Here is a 13,820-nt window from a genome sequence, read left to right as displayed (position 1 = left end):
TGTACCAGAAATTGGGTTTGACTAGCAACTCAGAGTTTCCTAATCAGGCCCCAATGAGCAGGTTGATTGGCTTCGTCTCAAGATTGGTTGGTTTCATGTCAAACTTCATTACTATCTAAATCCGCCTGGTATTTGAGCCATTATCTATTACATAGAAAAGCGCCAGAAACAACGTCATGAAAAGTCCAGTCGCTGGGTATTACGCAATTTCGAAGTTTATAACCCCATGGTGGGAGCCAACGTGATGACCACCCACTCCGTCGCCGAGTTCTCGTCCTTGAGCGGCGTCCAGTGCGTGACGAACCGCTCGTCCCCGCGGTAGAGCGCGCTGCGCCGCGTCTGCAGCCGGATCTCCACGCTGATGGGGTTGCCGTTGCGCGTCGCCATCCTGACGCGGCTCCGGTAGTCGGTCTCCTTGCTGACCATGTTGGCCTTGAAAAACCGAAACACGTCCTGGCCCGTGACCAGGCCCGCCGTGTTGCCCGGGTGCAGCATCTCGCTGACGCCCTCCGAGTAGAAGTGGATCACGAAGGTGTCGGCCCGGACGACCAGGTACTTGGAGTAGGCGGTCCGGAACTCCTTCATCTGGTCGCGGAGGTCCTGGCCCTCCATCCTTCCGAGAACCTGGTCCTCCATGCCGGACTCGCCCAGGGTCCGGGCCTCGTCCACGCGCACCCCGAACGCTTTCAGCAAAGCCTTGCGCGCCGACGGCATGGAGCTCTGCCTTTGGACCTGCCGCCTCGTCGGGGGCACCAATTCGGTTTCTTTCGCGGCCGGGGTGGTCCCGCCGGCCAGGACCTTCATGACGTCGGTGTTGGAGTGGATGGTGGTGGAGCAGTTGACCTGCCCGCCGATAAAAAACGCGAGGGTGCCCGTCTCGTCGAAGAGGGGCGCCATGTACAGCAGGTTCCAGAAGGGGTCGCCGTTCTTCTTGTAGTTGAGGACGAGCTCGACCGTGTCCTTGCGCGCGTCCAGGGCCATCTTCATGCTGCGCACCGTCTCGCGGTCCGTCTGGGGGCCCTGTAGGAACCGGCAGTTGCGCGGCACGACCTCGCGCCGGCTGTAGCCCGTCACCTTGACGAAGCCGTCCGAGGCGAAGACGATGGGGTTGTCGGCTTTGCTGGGGGGTTGTTAGTATGCATATACCACACCGGTTTCAAGATGAGATATGAAGACAAAAGGAGAAGTGAACATACTTGGGATCACTCAGACAGAAGCAGTCGCCCAGACCCTGGTACTTGTGCCGGTCGCTGGCCAGGGCCTGAATCGCGCTCAACGAGACCTTCTCGCGCACGAACCGGGGGTAAATGTCCGTGACCACGCTCTGCTCGACGCGCCTCTGCAGGTCCGCGAACAGCATCTCCATGCCCGTGAAGGTGCCCGCCACCGTCGTCTTGATGTCGCGGTGCGCCGCCAGCAGCAGCTCGCGCGGGACCCCCTGCAGCTGCGTCGCGGAGCTGTCCGAGATGAACGACTTGTGGATGTGCGCCAGCTGGTTTGACAGGCTGCCCAGGCTCTCCTGGTAGCGGCCAACCTGGGCCAGGAAGGCGACGCTCTCGCCGCAGAGGCGCGCCTCGCTGAACTTCTGCAGCTCGTGTGCCGTGATGGGGTTGTGCAGCACCGTCTGGAAGGCCTCCTCGCTGAAGAATTCGGGCATGCGGCTGCTGTGCTGCCGCGAGCCCTGGCTCGCCACGCTGTGCTTGGACGAGGGGGCGTACCCGCCGCGGGCCACCGAGAGCTCGTCGTCGCTGTAGGTCCGTCGCAGGCGGCCTGCCTTGGTCGATGCGCCGGGGAGGAGGCCGCGGGGGTAGCTGGTGAGTTCGTCCACGTCCCGGGGGCTGTCATTCTCCCGCGTAGAGCGGGTCCGGGCCGTGATGGTGTTGTTGCTGTTGCTGTTGCTGTGGCTGGCCCCGCGCTTGCGACCCATGCTGTTGTAGTCCTGTTGGGGCGGCGGCGGTGGCGGCGGCCGGAACTCGTCATCCCCGTCCAGCTGGTAGTGCTGGTCGAGGACCGGCTCGGCCCGCGACGGCAGGGTGGACATGCTCGCCACGCTCCGTCGGGCGGACGACGACGGCCGCTTCGACGACGACCGCGGCGGGATCTTTTCGGGCGTGCCGTGCTGCTCCTTGTTGTTGGTCGGTTGCGGGCCCGTCTCGGTCTCATCGGTGAAGTAGCGCCTGGGTCGGCCGATGGGCGGCGGGGTGGCCGAGCGTACGGTCGCGGGCGGCGATGGGGCTCTCTCGCTGGGCTCGCGCTGGCGGCTGCTGGCTTCGGCTGCCGCGAGGATCTTCCGGGCTGCCTCGATCTCGTCTTCGCGGGGTCTTTTGGGCAGTGCGGGGAGCGGCCTCTCTGCTCCCTCGTACTCATCTCGGTTGTTCCGACCATGGCCGCTGGGGTCGTTCTTCTTGTCGCTTATGCTGTTGCGACGGGAGTTTCGCTGCTGTGAAGTGCTGGGTTGTTTCGGCTGGCTCAGAAGGCCGGCCAGGGCTGCCTCGGTGAACTGCGGGATCACGTCAGATGACTCCCTCTGGTGGTGCCCCTTCTTGTAGGCCGGGACGAACTGCCGGTGCTCGTCGGGCCGCATGCTGTCCATGGAGAAGGACCGCCCCCGTCCCGACGGTCTGGGCGAGCCTATCTCGGACATGTCGTCCATGGCTAGAAATGTCTGCGCAGCGGCTTGGGTGGCGCTGGGCTTGGGCGACCGGTTGTAGAAAATGTCGTCGTCGATCTCGTCGTCGAGTCTCGGCATCTGCTTATATCGCGGTTGCGACGGGTGCATGGTCCGGCGCGGTCCACGGACGTCGTCGATCGACCCATCCATGGAGTCTAGATCGGACGGCATGACTAGGTGCTGCCGTTGGGGTTTTTCTTTCGTCGCTTAGGCTTCGGCGCGTAGACGCTTGCCTGACATGTAAAGGCCGCTGAATCGTCGCAATCGTACGTCGTCGTCGTTCTTGCGAGTTGGGCACGAGTCGTTGGTGAGGTAGGCTCGGTTTACCGGAAGACGATCAATCACCCAATTAATTTGCAAGCACCACCGGAAAATCAATCATTACGAACGCTTGTTTACTACATCGAGTACCCAACTTTTATGCCGAAATTAGTGTTGTTCATGTTTTACCACGATGACCCTGCAACGGACTTCGGACAAGTAGGCAAATCGAAACAACCACACCAAGGAAAACAAGATCATATCGACTGGTGATTGCCGCATATACAATTACCCGCTTCGAATGTCCGGAGGGGAACGGGGCGATGTCACCCTGAACCAGCCAAATCCCGTTTTAAGTTCCGAAAAGACGGGGCGGCACGATACCCGACCTGGATGGCCTCCTGTGGCCGTCGACGCTGCACCCTGGTCCTGAGTGATGGTGGTGCGCTATGGGACGAACTGATCGCCGCATTCGTCCATCGCGCGGTCGGGGGCGACGGGGTGGGGTTTCCGAATCGACGTCCAAGCACCGGACCGACTGCCGACGACCTCGCCTGACGCGCGAGTCATGCCAGTCAATATATCACAATCTTATTGCATGCTCGCCGTTCTAAGTGACAGCGATCGATCGGGATTGGGCAGAGAAATAAGAGAAAGCCGGAGGGGGGTGGAGATTACGCCAGCCCACCCCATCATGCTCTTACCTAATGATTCCAGATCATGCTTTCGCTAGTTCAGGTTGCCGAGGCATATCAGGCAAGGTCGTGGCATTGCAATCTTAACGGCTTAACGGCCGAGCAACGTGGTTAGCAGGCATGGCCCAGATATTGTTGGACGACGAGATCGATAGCGCCAGGCATGATCCCTGCGGAAGTTGATGAATGCCGGAGGACTAGATCGGCTACCCCTGCTAGAGTGTGTTAGCCCCTGTCATATATGTGGCAGACCAAAGCCGTCTAATTCTTGATCGCTGCGTAAGCTAGAAGAAAAACGTTTTGCATTTGAGCTAGTCTTTCGTGTCCAACCATTTTTGCCTGCTTGCGTTGCAGGTGACAAAGCAGCTCATTTCTAGGCCAAGGCAATCGTTGGCTATCTTCCTAATGAAAGTCAATAAGCACGACTCTTTCATCAAACCGGAAGCCGTCCAAGGACAGGTCCGTTGGCCCAATGGTAAGGCGTCTGACTACGAATCAGGAGATTCTGGGTTCGAGCCCCAGGCGGACCTACAACTTCACTTTTTGCCAAACCTGGACGCTTTCCAGGGGGCGGACGATGAGACATTCGTGGAGTTTGACGACTTTTACAACGCCCGTGCTGACGGCTAGCTTTCCGGGCTCGATGTTTTTGTGGACCCAGCAGCGTCCGCAAACTGCCCCCTGCTGTAGACGTCCCGGCCGACAGCTGCAAGCTTTGGCTGCGACACCCGGGTGCGCCACGGCGAAGCGACAGTGTTTCTGCGCCTGCAGCCACATATGTCTATTTGTTTCATCCGTGACAGGGCTGGTGGAGAAATGATCGGACGCACATCATGTTGCAGGCTTCATGTCGATGGCACATCTTCTTGTCCAAGAGGTCATGATGCAGGAGACACAACCACAAAACATTATTAATCTTGTATATCACGTAGTAAAGTAGAACTCTGCTAGTCTTCCGAACCCGACGAGTGCTCGGACAACGTCCGAAGCCAAATCATTGAATTGTTCAAGAGACGAGAACACTCTCCAGAAGCTCGCTCATCTCCTTCCTTTTTCTTCTCAGCCGTGGTAGATGTCGCTGCAGAGGAAATTAGTCGTAAATGGTACTGCTACCGCTGCTGGAATCCGTGTCATAACCACTCCGGCTCTTCTTGGAGCGACCCCTGGACAGCCAACGCGGCAACCAGCGCCTCCACCCCTTCCTGGCGCGGACGCTGTCATCATCCGAATCCGAATCCGAGTCGGAATCGTCCGGGCGGCGTCGGGGCTTGCCCGCCATAAACCGCAACAACCCGCCACTAGCCTTGGCCGTCTTCTTCTTCTTCTTCCTGTCGACTTGTATGATGCGGGGAGGGGGAGGAGGGGGTCCATGCCCATGCGGGGCCATCGGGCCGGAGGGCCTTCCCATGGGCATGCCGCCCAGGCCGGGCCCACCGGGCAGGCTGGGCGGGTTGTAGCCGGGCGGCGGGGGGTACTGCACCGGGGAGGCGGGCTTGCCCTCGAGCACGAGGCTCAGCTCGAAGGCGGCGGCGTACAGGTCGCGCGCCGTCTGGAGGGGGCGCATGGGCTGCTTGCGCTTCTGGCCGGCTAGGTGGCAGAACTCTTGCGCGGCGAGGTCGAATTGGTCGCTGTTGCTGTTATCGCTGTGACCGTCGCCGCCGCCATCTTTGCCGTCGGCGCTGCTGTCGTCGAATTCCTTTTTGGTTTCAGCGGCGGGCGAGGAGATCGAGTAGCTGAAGATGCCCAGACTGCGCAGCGTCCGCTCCAGCGCGGCGGCGGTCTCTTGCTCGTCCGACACCCCGGCCGAGGGCCACCACTGGTCGGCCAGGACGATGAGGGCGTGGATGCGGGGCCCGCCTATAGGGGTCCGGTACAGACGCGTTGTCCGGTAGCGCAGGGACTCCCAGTCCGGCACGATGGTGGGCGGCTGCGGCCAGCCCATCAGCCTCTCCAGCGCGCTGACCCGGGCGTGGATGTTCTCCAGGGTCACGGGCAGGGTCTCCTTGGCCGGCGTAACGTCCCGGAGGCCCTCGAGGAAGGCGACCTGCTGGACGAAGACTTGTTGGGCCATGGTGAAGGTGGGAATGACAATGGTTATTACTAGTAACGGAAATCACCAAACACCTTAATCAGAAGAGAGACCTAGCAGGAGATAGCTCTAGGACAAGTGTATCGATAATCTGTTCCTAGAAGCGCAGGAATATATATAGGGGGAATTGAAAAGGGGGGCGCTTCCAGAGCCGCCGATCGCGTGATATGTCTTCGAGCGGGGTAATGGCATATGTTTTCTGCCGTCAGCAAAGTCGGGCGCGGTCAAATCGCTATACGTTCACAGGCAACGAATGAGCGTACCACTGCATCTGCATGTCACGCCGCAGCCTGCAGCTAGCCAGCGTTGGCCTGCCAGTCAAACCGGCGTTGACTCACGCCCGCCTGCAGGCTCCATATCTGATCCCGACTAATCCTCTCGGGATCGAGGTCGAGTGCGGTTCATCTGAGATACCCTCCGCATTTGGCTGTTCCTGCCTGCTTCCCAGGGGACGTTTCATTGGTTGGGGGCCGATTATGATCGAGGCAGGCTGAGGCAGCAACCGACCTTGGTGGGGCTTGGCATATGCAGGCAATCAGCGGCATACTTGTCTATTGGCCCTCGTAAAACGATTGTCTTTTCGAAGGCAGTTGAACTGGTGTGAACGCCCCTCGTTCTAGACCAGTTAGTTCTGGCTTGCGTCGGAAGCCCGCCGTTTCAGCGATCGGTTGGTCACATATCAATGCCAAGCCTACACGATAAGCTGCAATATATCATGTCAGGTTCAAAAGCGCATAACGAGGTCTGACAAACGCTTGAATGCGTGAGTCCATGTTTTAGTAGATTTGGTCATTTCAATCTAAAGGCTGCCCATAGGCAACAACCTGTCTTCGTTCTGTAACCCCTGACGTGCAGTTTCAACTCCAGTCCATCCAACTATGATACACTACATACAAGTCGACATCATTCTTCGACCTTGACGTTCGCCAAAAGCAAACGTTGATAGATCAAAACTGGGTTGTGGCACGAAGGTATACTGGCGCTGGTGAAGTCGGCTGCCGCGATATACCGCCGGTGACGAAGGGTGTGCTTTCCAAGTCTTCCGGACGCGGTCTAGATCTCGACCAAAGGTACTTGATCCGATTGGTGGAATAGCGTGCTTGGGCTTCTGTGATACTGTGATCAGATTATTGAACTGTCAAACTTGGGCAATTGGTTCATTGTACCTCCTGAATGTAATCTTTGGCTGCGCTTATGTTGTACCCATTGGTGAACTGCCAAGACTGCGCATGGCAAAGCAAGTACAAGTCCAACGATAGCAACGATGGCTTCGTCAGACACTGGCATTGTGTCAAGCAGTATGGTAAGTTTGTGCCGATTCTTCGGTTCAATAAATTGTGAGGTCTAGATGTGGGGTTAGAAAGAGGTAAACGACTTAGACAAAACGGGGAGTATCAATTGAAGTAGACTGACAATTATTCACTGTCTGCTTGAGATACGAAATCAATGCATCTGAGTGCATCGAGCCCAACAGACATCTTCAATACATATGTATTCGCGAATTGCAATGATTATCACCAAGTAGTGACGCAGCCCAATACTGCCAGGCAAATCCATCATGAATGTTCACGTCAAAAAGTCATTCGGCTGGTGCAGGATGATTTACGAAAAGCAGGGGCGTAATCTTTGGAAATCGAAATGTGGGGCAGATAACATGACGAGATGGCTGTGTTCATCTGGGCTTCATCTCTCCGCCGACGGGGCATCGTCATTGTAGCACATGGAGCAGGCTACAACGAAAAGCACTTTTCCTACAAGCTAATGCAAATGCTGGAGCCATTGAGATTACAGATACGATTTCTGGTGGGCGCACCCATGCTGTCCAAAAATCGACAATACCCAATCCAGTTTGGATGAGGCTTCACCACCTAAAGGGGGCGTTCTTAGGCCAGCGCCGGGGGACACGTACCGCGCACTAGGGTGTCAACCAATAAAAACAGGTATACGATTTTTGCCAAGACATATCTGTGTAGTTCAAAAACTGAAGAGCTTGGTCAATATGACCAGGATCCCCACGCAGCTTATTCCAACCAGATCTTACTCTTCTATTCATGATTCTCAACCCAACAGCTCCCCCTCCCCCAGTGCCCAAGGCATATTGTGGGTTTGAAGACCCAAGCGAACAAGAATATCTCATCCCGAACACTACAATACAGGATAGAACCTTTGAGAAGGTAGTTCTCCAAGTTCCGGCTCACTTCGGGTGATCCCACACTATTCAACAACAATGTCTTCCTTGATCAACATCTCACCCTCTGAACAAGCATGGGATGCTCATCGGTCTGAGCTGGAGGAGCTCTACGTGGAGAAGAACAAGTCTGTCCGCGAGATTCGGTCCTACATGACAGAGAAATACAATTTCAACGCTTCGTGGGTGTGACCAGGATGCTTCATTACATTCGTACCGTCTTTCTAACGGCATGTGGCTAGACCACACCATTACAACAAGCACCTCAACACACAGTGGAAATGTGTCAAGAAAGGCTCCTCCATATCGTGGAAGGTCGCCCTGCCACATGTGCTGAGGATCAATCGGGGAGGGAAAGAGGCACAGGTCTTGATTGGCGGGAAGTTGAAAACTCCTCAAGAAGTTTGCAATGCGATGGTCCGCTATAGGAAGCTCATCCGCGCCGGTGATACTGTCGGTAGGTTTCCTGTTTTAACTTCGCTGAAGAAGATGCTCATGGTCGAATAGAAGATATGCCAACTTTGCCCAGCGATGTCATTGTCCGAGCGGTAGTGCAACCTACAACCGTCACGATCCCCCCTCAACTCCCGTTTCACATGATGGAAAGGGTATTGGCACTCCGTCTCCGGTCCCATACGGATCCGGGTGTCCAGGTGCTCAGCCGCAACGACTCGTCTAATGAGATTCCTGGAACGATAATGCCTCCGGAGCTTTCTGAATCATCTCTCATGAACGCCACGACTCGATCCTTCGCTTCCCCACTTCATCGAAGCCTCTTGTATTCAATCGCGAACAACTTTACTGGCCTGGTCGACATGCCCAAAGCAGATATCCTGAGGATTTTGAAACAGGAGACAACCCGGGGACTTTTCCTCGCCTTGGCGGACGCACCCAAACTGTATGCTGTTCAAGCTCTGGCTCGGGGCTTGTTTCGTGCAGCGCTCGAGGCGGGGGATACGGAGACAGTGGTCTTCGTCCTGAAACAGTTGCCCAGCCTTGTGAATGAAGCCATCTGGATCCGCCAATCCGATTGGCGATCTCAAAAAAGCCCAATTCAGCTAGCTTCAGCCTTCGGTCACGCAGATGTCGTCAGAGCTCTGATAAACGCTGGCGCAAACTTAAAGGGCTGTAAGCCCCTCGAGTCCCTTTGGGACAATCGCGGCCCTAGAATTTCACAACTCGCAAGAGTCACGGAAATACTGCTAGATCACGGTCTTTGTTTGGCGCAAGATGACCTGGAAAGTATTGTTTCACTAATGCAAGGAGATTTCGTAGATCGGCTTATAATGGGACACATTACGACCAATCGTCGAGATTGGAGATATGACAACGTGTTGTGGAAAACGTTCATTTCCCAGCCCTTTCTCTACCTGTTGTAAAGCACTGCACACCCTGATCGAGTGTGGCGCGAACTTGGACGCCCCTATGAGCAATACGTGGGAAACAAGTACAGCCCTTAAAATCTTGTCGGGAAGATTTGATGGGAAAAAACTTCACGATCTTTTTGACAGTTTTTCACAGATATCGATTACGCAGGAAGTGGTTCTGACCGTTATTAAAGAATCGAAAGATGTATCGGTGATCGAGAGAGCTCTTATGCATGGTCCAGATACCAATGCAAATGATTGTTATCGAACCAATCTCCTTGATTATGCTAGGAGTCGACAAGTGCCTATACTCCTAATAGTGCTTCGGTACCTTTCATCCCGTTGCTTTAAGGACTTGCAAGGGTTGCGGGAGTCATTTCTAGCTGCAGGGCTTACTGGAGAGGTTGAAAAGATGAAGAGCCTACTTGTGACGGCCGGAGATGATTTCGGTCTAACATGTGCGGAGCTTTTAAGCTCATATGGATGGGCCATACCGAAGATAATCGAAGCAAAACAACCCATGGCTGCTTCGATTTTGATCGAAGCTGGGGGTTTCCAGGCTGAGTACTATTCAATGGATCGGCAAGGAATCACGAGTCTTGCGGCAGCCATGAGATATGAGCAGTTTTCGCTCATACGAGTACTCCTGGATAATGGAGCCGATCCAGATGTGAGCGGGTATGAAGTCAAAGACGATTCCGGTAAGCTCCCAAAATATTACTCATCCTATAAGGGTTTGTTGTCGGTAGCAATCAAGGACGGCAGGGATGAGATGATCCAGGATCTCCTGGATGCCGGAGCAAACGTGAACAAGGGATTTCCTCGGCCTCTCGCTGTGGCCATGCAATGCCATAGGTTAGATGTGGCCCGAACACTCATTTCTCATGGTGCCGACATCAACGAAATGAAACATAATCTTACCCCTCTTCGATGTGCGATCGAAACCCCGGATGCCGGTCTTGTCCAATTTGCACTCGAGCACGGAGCAGATCCACATGACCAGGATGCAATTAATAGTGCGTTCAAGAAGGGACACGACCTATTTTCCGCTTTGATGAGAGAACATAGGCGCCGATACAAGAGGGGCCGCAAAGGATGGGAACCATTGGTACTTCGAAGATGCATCGACGCAAATAACCTTGACATGTTCAAAGACCTGGTGTTCACGCTTATGGCGGACGTTCATTACCCGGAAAGAGACCACGAGGGTTCATCAAAACTCACAAGCTTTGGCTATGCCATTTTTAAGTCGAAACAGACTGGCCCTGAGATTCTGGAGTTTCTAATGCAAAACAAAGACAAGTTGAATTGCTCTCCCAACACACTCGTCACCCTCAGTCCAAAAGAAACAGCATTGTCAGCCGCTGTCAACACAAACCATCTCCCTACCGTCCAGCTGCTCCTGAAACACGGTTTCAGGGCGAACGAGTCGAGAAATATGGGTGAAAGACGAACACCACTCCAAAACGCTGTCGAAAATGGCCGCACGGAAATCATCCAGATGCTTCTGGACCATGGCATGTCGGTGAACGAACCGGCTGCGCATAATGATGGAGCAACAGCGTTGCAGCTCGCGTCTATCGAAGGGTATTTCCCCATCGCGAAGTTGCTGCTGGAGAACGGGGCGGAGGTGGATGCACCGGGGGCGACGCTCAATGGGGTCACTGCGCTGGAGGGTGCAGCCCTGTACGGACGCTTGGATATGGTTGCACTGTTGCTTGGCGTTGGTGCGGCCGATCAGGGCAAAGACATGGGTCAACTCAAACGGGCTATTCGATACGCCCGGGAGGAGGGGCATGTTATGGTGAGGAAGCTGCTAGAGGGTTTTGTCGAAACCGGTGTAATTCCGGAGACGACGGGGTTTTATTCCAACTTCGTTGACCTTGACAACGAAGACCTCACCGATAACGACCTAGACAAAGACGACGACGACCTCGATGACGAAGACTGTTGGAATATTCGATCACGTGACTGGATGGTCACGGACCACTAGGTCCAGGTTAAGAGGGGATCTTACAATTCACCTCTCCTATCTAATAGAACTATATATACACGATGAGATAATATACCATACTGTGCATCACCCACGCGTATATATGTATAGAGCCTATTTAATAAAGACCTTACCGACGACGACCTAGATAACGACGACGATGACCTAGATAAAGATAATAATGACCTTAATGAATAATTATATTAGATTATTATAAATTCTATATATATATTCTAAGATTATAAAATAGTGTGACATCTTTAAACGGGTGGGAAAGGAAGGAATGGTTATATCTTAATAGCCAAAGCTAGATAGGCGTTATAATTTATATAAGTAACTATCTACATTCGAAACTTACCTGTTCGCAGACCGAATCTGAATATGGGTCTTTTGCTGTTGGCAGCACTACCAACCCCCGTCACAGATACGAGCCAGTGATTCGACTCTAGAACCGCACATCCAGCCCCTCCGTCACCAAATCCACCATCTCGCACCCCGGACACTGCCTGCCCAGCTCGTGGTCCATCTCGGTGACGTAGCACCCCCTTAAGCACCGCACGAACGGCAAGCACGGCCCGGCGTGGGGATCGTCGTCGCCCCGGAGCTTGATGGTGGCCGGGATGCCTCCCTTGTTCTGGTTCTGGGGCTGGTGCCCGCAGCGGTACTTGACGTGGACCACGAGGCTGTGGTAGGTGCGGGGCACCTCGATCTCCAGGCCCTCGGCGGTGACAGTCTTGCGGCGCGGGCGGAGGACTAGGACGGCGGCGTTGGTGTTGGACAGGGGCGTCTGCCGGGCCCGGACGTGGGATTTGGGCGAGATGGGCATCCTGTCGTCGTCGGTGGACCGTCAGCGCGGTCAAAGGACTGAAAGGGGGGACGAGAGTAGATAGAAGGGAGCAGGTAAGCGGGTAATGAATGTAAAAAGTGATGTCCTCTAGATCAACTAGAGGGTAAATCAAGGGTGCAATGAAAGTGATAGTGTGAGGATACAGCTGGGAATAAGCTTTGGCGGTCAGGATGCTGGATAGTTATATCATGTTTCCAACAAGGACATTATTGTTCATTGTCCCCAGCCGTTATCAATGACACAAGGTGGACAAGGGTTTGATAAAGAACGTCGACATAAGTCTGGAACACAATGGATCATTATACCGCCAGACGCTTTCCATGGACTTTGTTCTCATTGTGTTTCCATGTGTTGGCCTAGCCAACATCAACAAACTGGTGAGAAGAAGCAGCCTCAGAACGACACCTACACATGCATGGAAAGGGAAAGCATTTCAAGAGCGAAGTGGAGACATCGTGGTGGATATGGTATCAATTCGACCTCAAAAGGTCTCTCTATCGTCTATACAATTCTATAATTTCGCTCTTCAATCATAATCATTAAATCCTTCTTCCCGGGTGCGCTTAGTTCTTGAGCACGGCGCGGAAGTGCACCTGCCCCTTGTCGAGCCGGTCCATGGCCTCCTTGATGCCGGCCTCGGACATGGGGAAGGTCTCGGTGACGGGCGCGATCTGGTGCAGGGCGGCGAACTCGAGCATCTGGTTGTGCAGGTGGCGGGGCGCGACGATGGAGCCCTGGATGGCGTGCCCTCCGAGCAGGAGGGGCATGTAGGGGAACTCGAGGTTGCCTTCGTCGATGGCCAGGGGGTGGATGACGGCGCCGGGGGCCAGGTTGGGCAGGACCAGGTCCCAGTTGGGCATGGCCGAGGTGGTGACGAGCAGACGGTTGAGCTTGGGGCCCTGGAACGTCAGCTCAGTCTTGCCCTTGGTGGCGTGGAACTCGTGGGCGCCGAGGCGGAGGGCCTCGTCGCGCTTGCTGTCGGAGCCGCTGAGGACGACGACGCGGCAGCCCATCTTGGCGGCGAACTGGATGGCGAGGTGGCCGAGGCCGCCGACGCCCATGACGCCGACGGTCTCGGTGGGCTGGGCGTTGTAGGCGCGCAGGGCGTTCCAGACGGTGGCGCCGCCGCACATCAAGGGGGCGGCGGCCTCGTCGCTCAGGCCGTCGGGGATCTTGAAGAGGAAGGCCTCGCGCCAGACGGCGTGGGTGCCGAAGCTGCCCTGGTCCAGGTCGGCGTAGCCGTACATCTGGCGCTGCGGGCAGTAGCACTCGTTGCCCCGGAGGCACTCCTGGCAGCGGCTGCAGCAGTCGTGCTCGTAGCCCCAGCCGACGCGGTCGCCCTTCTTGAGGTCCTTGACCTCGGGGCCCACCTGCTCGACGACGCCGACGCCTTCGTGGCCGAGGGCCATGTCGGCGTTTTTCTGTGGTGAAGAGCGTTAGTACGAACAGGCGGACTACCCCACGCTGAAGGCTAAACTTACGTAGTGAAGGTCAGTTCCGCAGAGACCGGAGGCCGTTATCCGCATGAAGACCTGGTCGCCCTTAAGCTCATCGGGGCGGGTGGTGGTGCTCTTGACGGGGTTGCCATCCTTGGAACCCTTGAAGACGGTGAAAGAAGGCATGATGTCGAGTGTTTCTGGTCGGTCAAACTATTACAATGTGGTATAGTATCGTAGGGGTATCCTCGGTATCGAAATTGGCTGTAAGAA

The 13,820-nt window shown here is 55.4% G+C and overlaps 6 protein-coding genes across 6 annotated transcripts; 2 read left to right on the top strand and 4 right to left on the bottom strand.

Annotated features, from left to right (window-relative positions):
• Window positions 1–216: 216 nt before the first annotated feature.
• PG985_016146 (uncharacterized protein) lies at window positions 217–2,842 on the bottom strand (the record flags this gene model as incomplete). The annotated part of the gene is made up of 2 exons (XM_066835912.1): window positions 217–1,120; window positions 1,197–2,842. 2 exons carry the CDS (start codon window positions 2,840–2,842, stop codon window positions 217–219), a joined length of 2,550 nt encoding a protein of 849 aa, XP_066677115.1.
• A 1,190-nt stretch (window positions 2,843–4,032) lies between these two features.
• PG985_016145 (uncharacterized protein) lies at window positions 4,033–4,257 on the top strand (the record flags this gene model as incomplete). Its single annotated transcript, XM_066835911.1, has 1 exon — window positions 4,033–4,257. One exon carries the CDS (start codon window positions 4,033–4,035, stop codon window positions 4,255–4,257), a length of 225 nt encoding a protein of 74 aa, XP_066677114.1.
• Window positions 4,258–4,717: 460 nt separating this feature from the next.
• PG985_016144 (uncharacterized protein) lies at window positions 4,718–5,698 on the bottom strand (the record flags this gene model as incomplete). Its single annotated transcript, XM_066835910.1, has 1 exon — window positions 4,718–5,698. The coding sequence occupies one exon, from the start codon at window positions 5,696–5,698 to the stop codon at window positions 4,718–4,720; it is 981 nt and encodes a 326-aa protein (XP_066677113.1).
• Window positions 5,699–7,943: 2,245 nt separating this feature from the next.
• On the top strand, window positions 7,944–11,264 carry PG985_016143 (uncharacterized protein; the record flags this gene model as incomplete). The annotated part of the gene is made up of 4 exons (XM_066835909.1): window positions 7,944–8,086; window positions 8,147–8,361; window positions 8,412–9,032; window positions 9,592–11,264. The coding sequence occupies 4 exons, from the start codon at window positions 7,944–7,946 to the stop codon at window positions 11,262–11,264; spliced, it is 2,652 nt and encodes an 883-aa protein (XP_066677112.1).
• A 445-nt stretch (window positions 11,265–11,709) lies between these two features.
• Window positions 11,710–12,090, bottom strand: PG985_016142 (uncharacterized protein; the record flags this gene model as incomplete). The annotated part of the gene is made up of 1 exon (XM_066835908.1): window positions 11,710–12,090. The coding sequence occupies one exon, from the start codon at window positions 12,088–12,090 to the stop codon at window positions 11,710–11,712; it is 381 nt and encodes a 126-aa protein (XP_066677111.1).
• Window positions 12,091–12,674: 584 nt separating this feature from the next.
• Window positions 12,675–13,733, bottom strand: PG985_016141 (uncharacterized protein; the record flags this gene model as incomplete). Its single annotated transcript, XM_066835907.1, has 2 exons — window positions 12,675–13,532; window positions 13,593–13,733. The coding sequence occupies 2 exons, from the start codon at window positions 13,731–13,733 to the stop codon at window positions 12,675–12,677; spliced, it is 999 nt and encodes a 332-aa protein (XP_066677110.1).
• Window positions 13,734–13,820: the final 87 nt, after the last annotated feature.

The sequence above is a fragment of the Apiospora marii genome (genome assembly GCF_038362585.1).
Source record: "Apiospora marii strain CBS 49790 chromosome Unknown utg000013l_segment0_segment0, whole genome shotgun sequence".
NCBI classification, from domain to species: Eukaryota; Fungi; Ascomycota; class Sordariomycetes; order Amphisphaeriales; family Apiosporaceae; genus Apiospora; species Apiospora marii.
The sequence above is the reverse complement of the archived record's forward strand: the minus strand, read 5'-3'. Positions and strand labels throughout refer to the sequence as shown.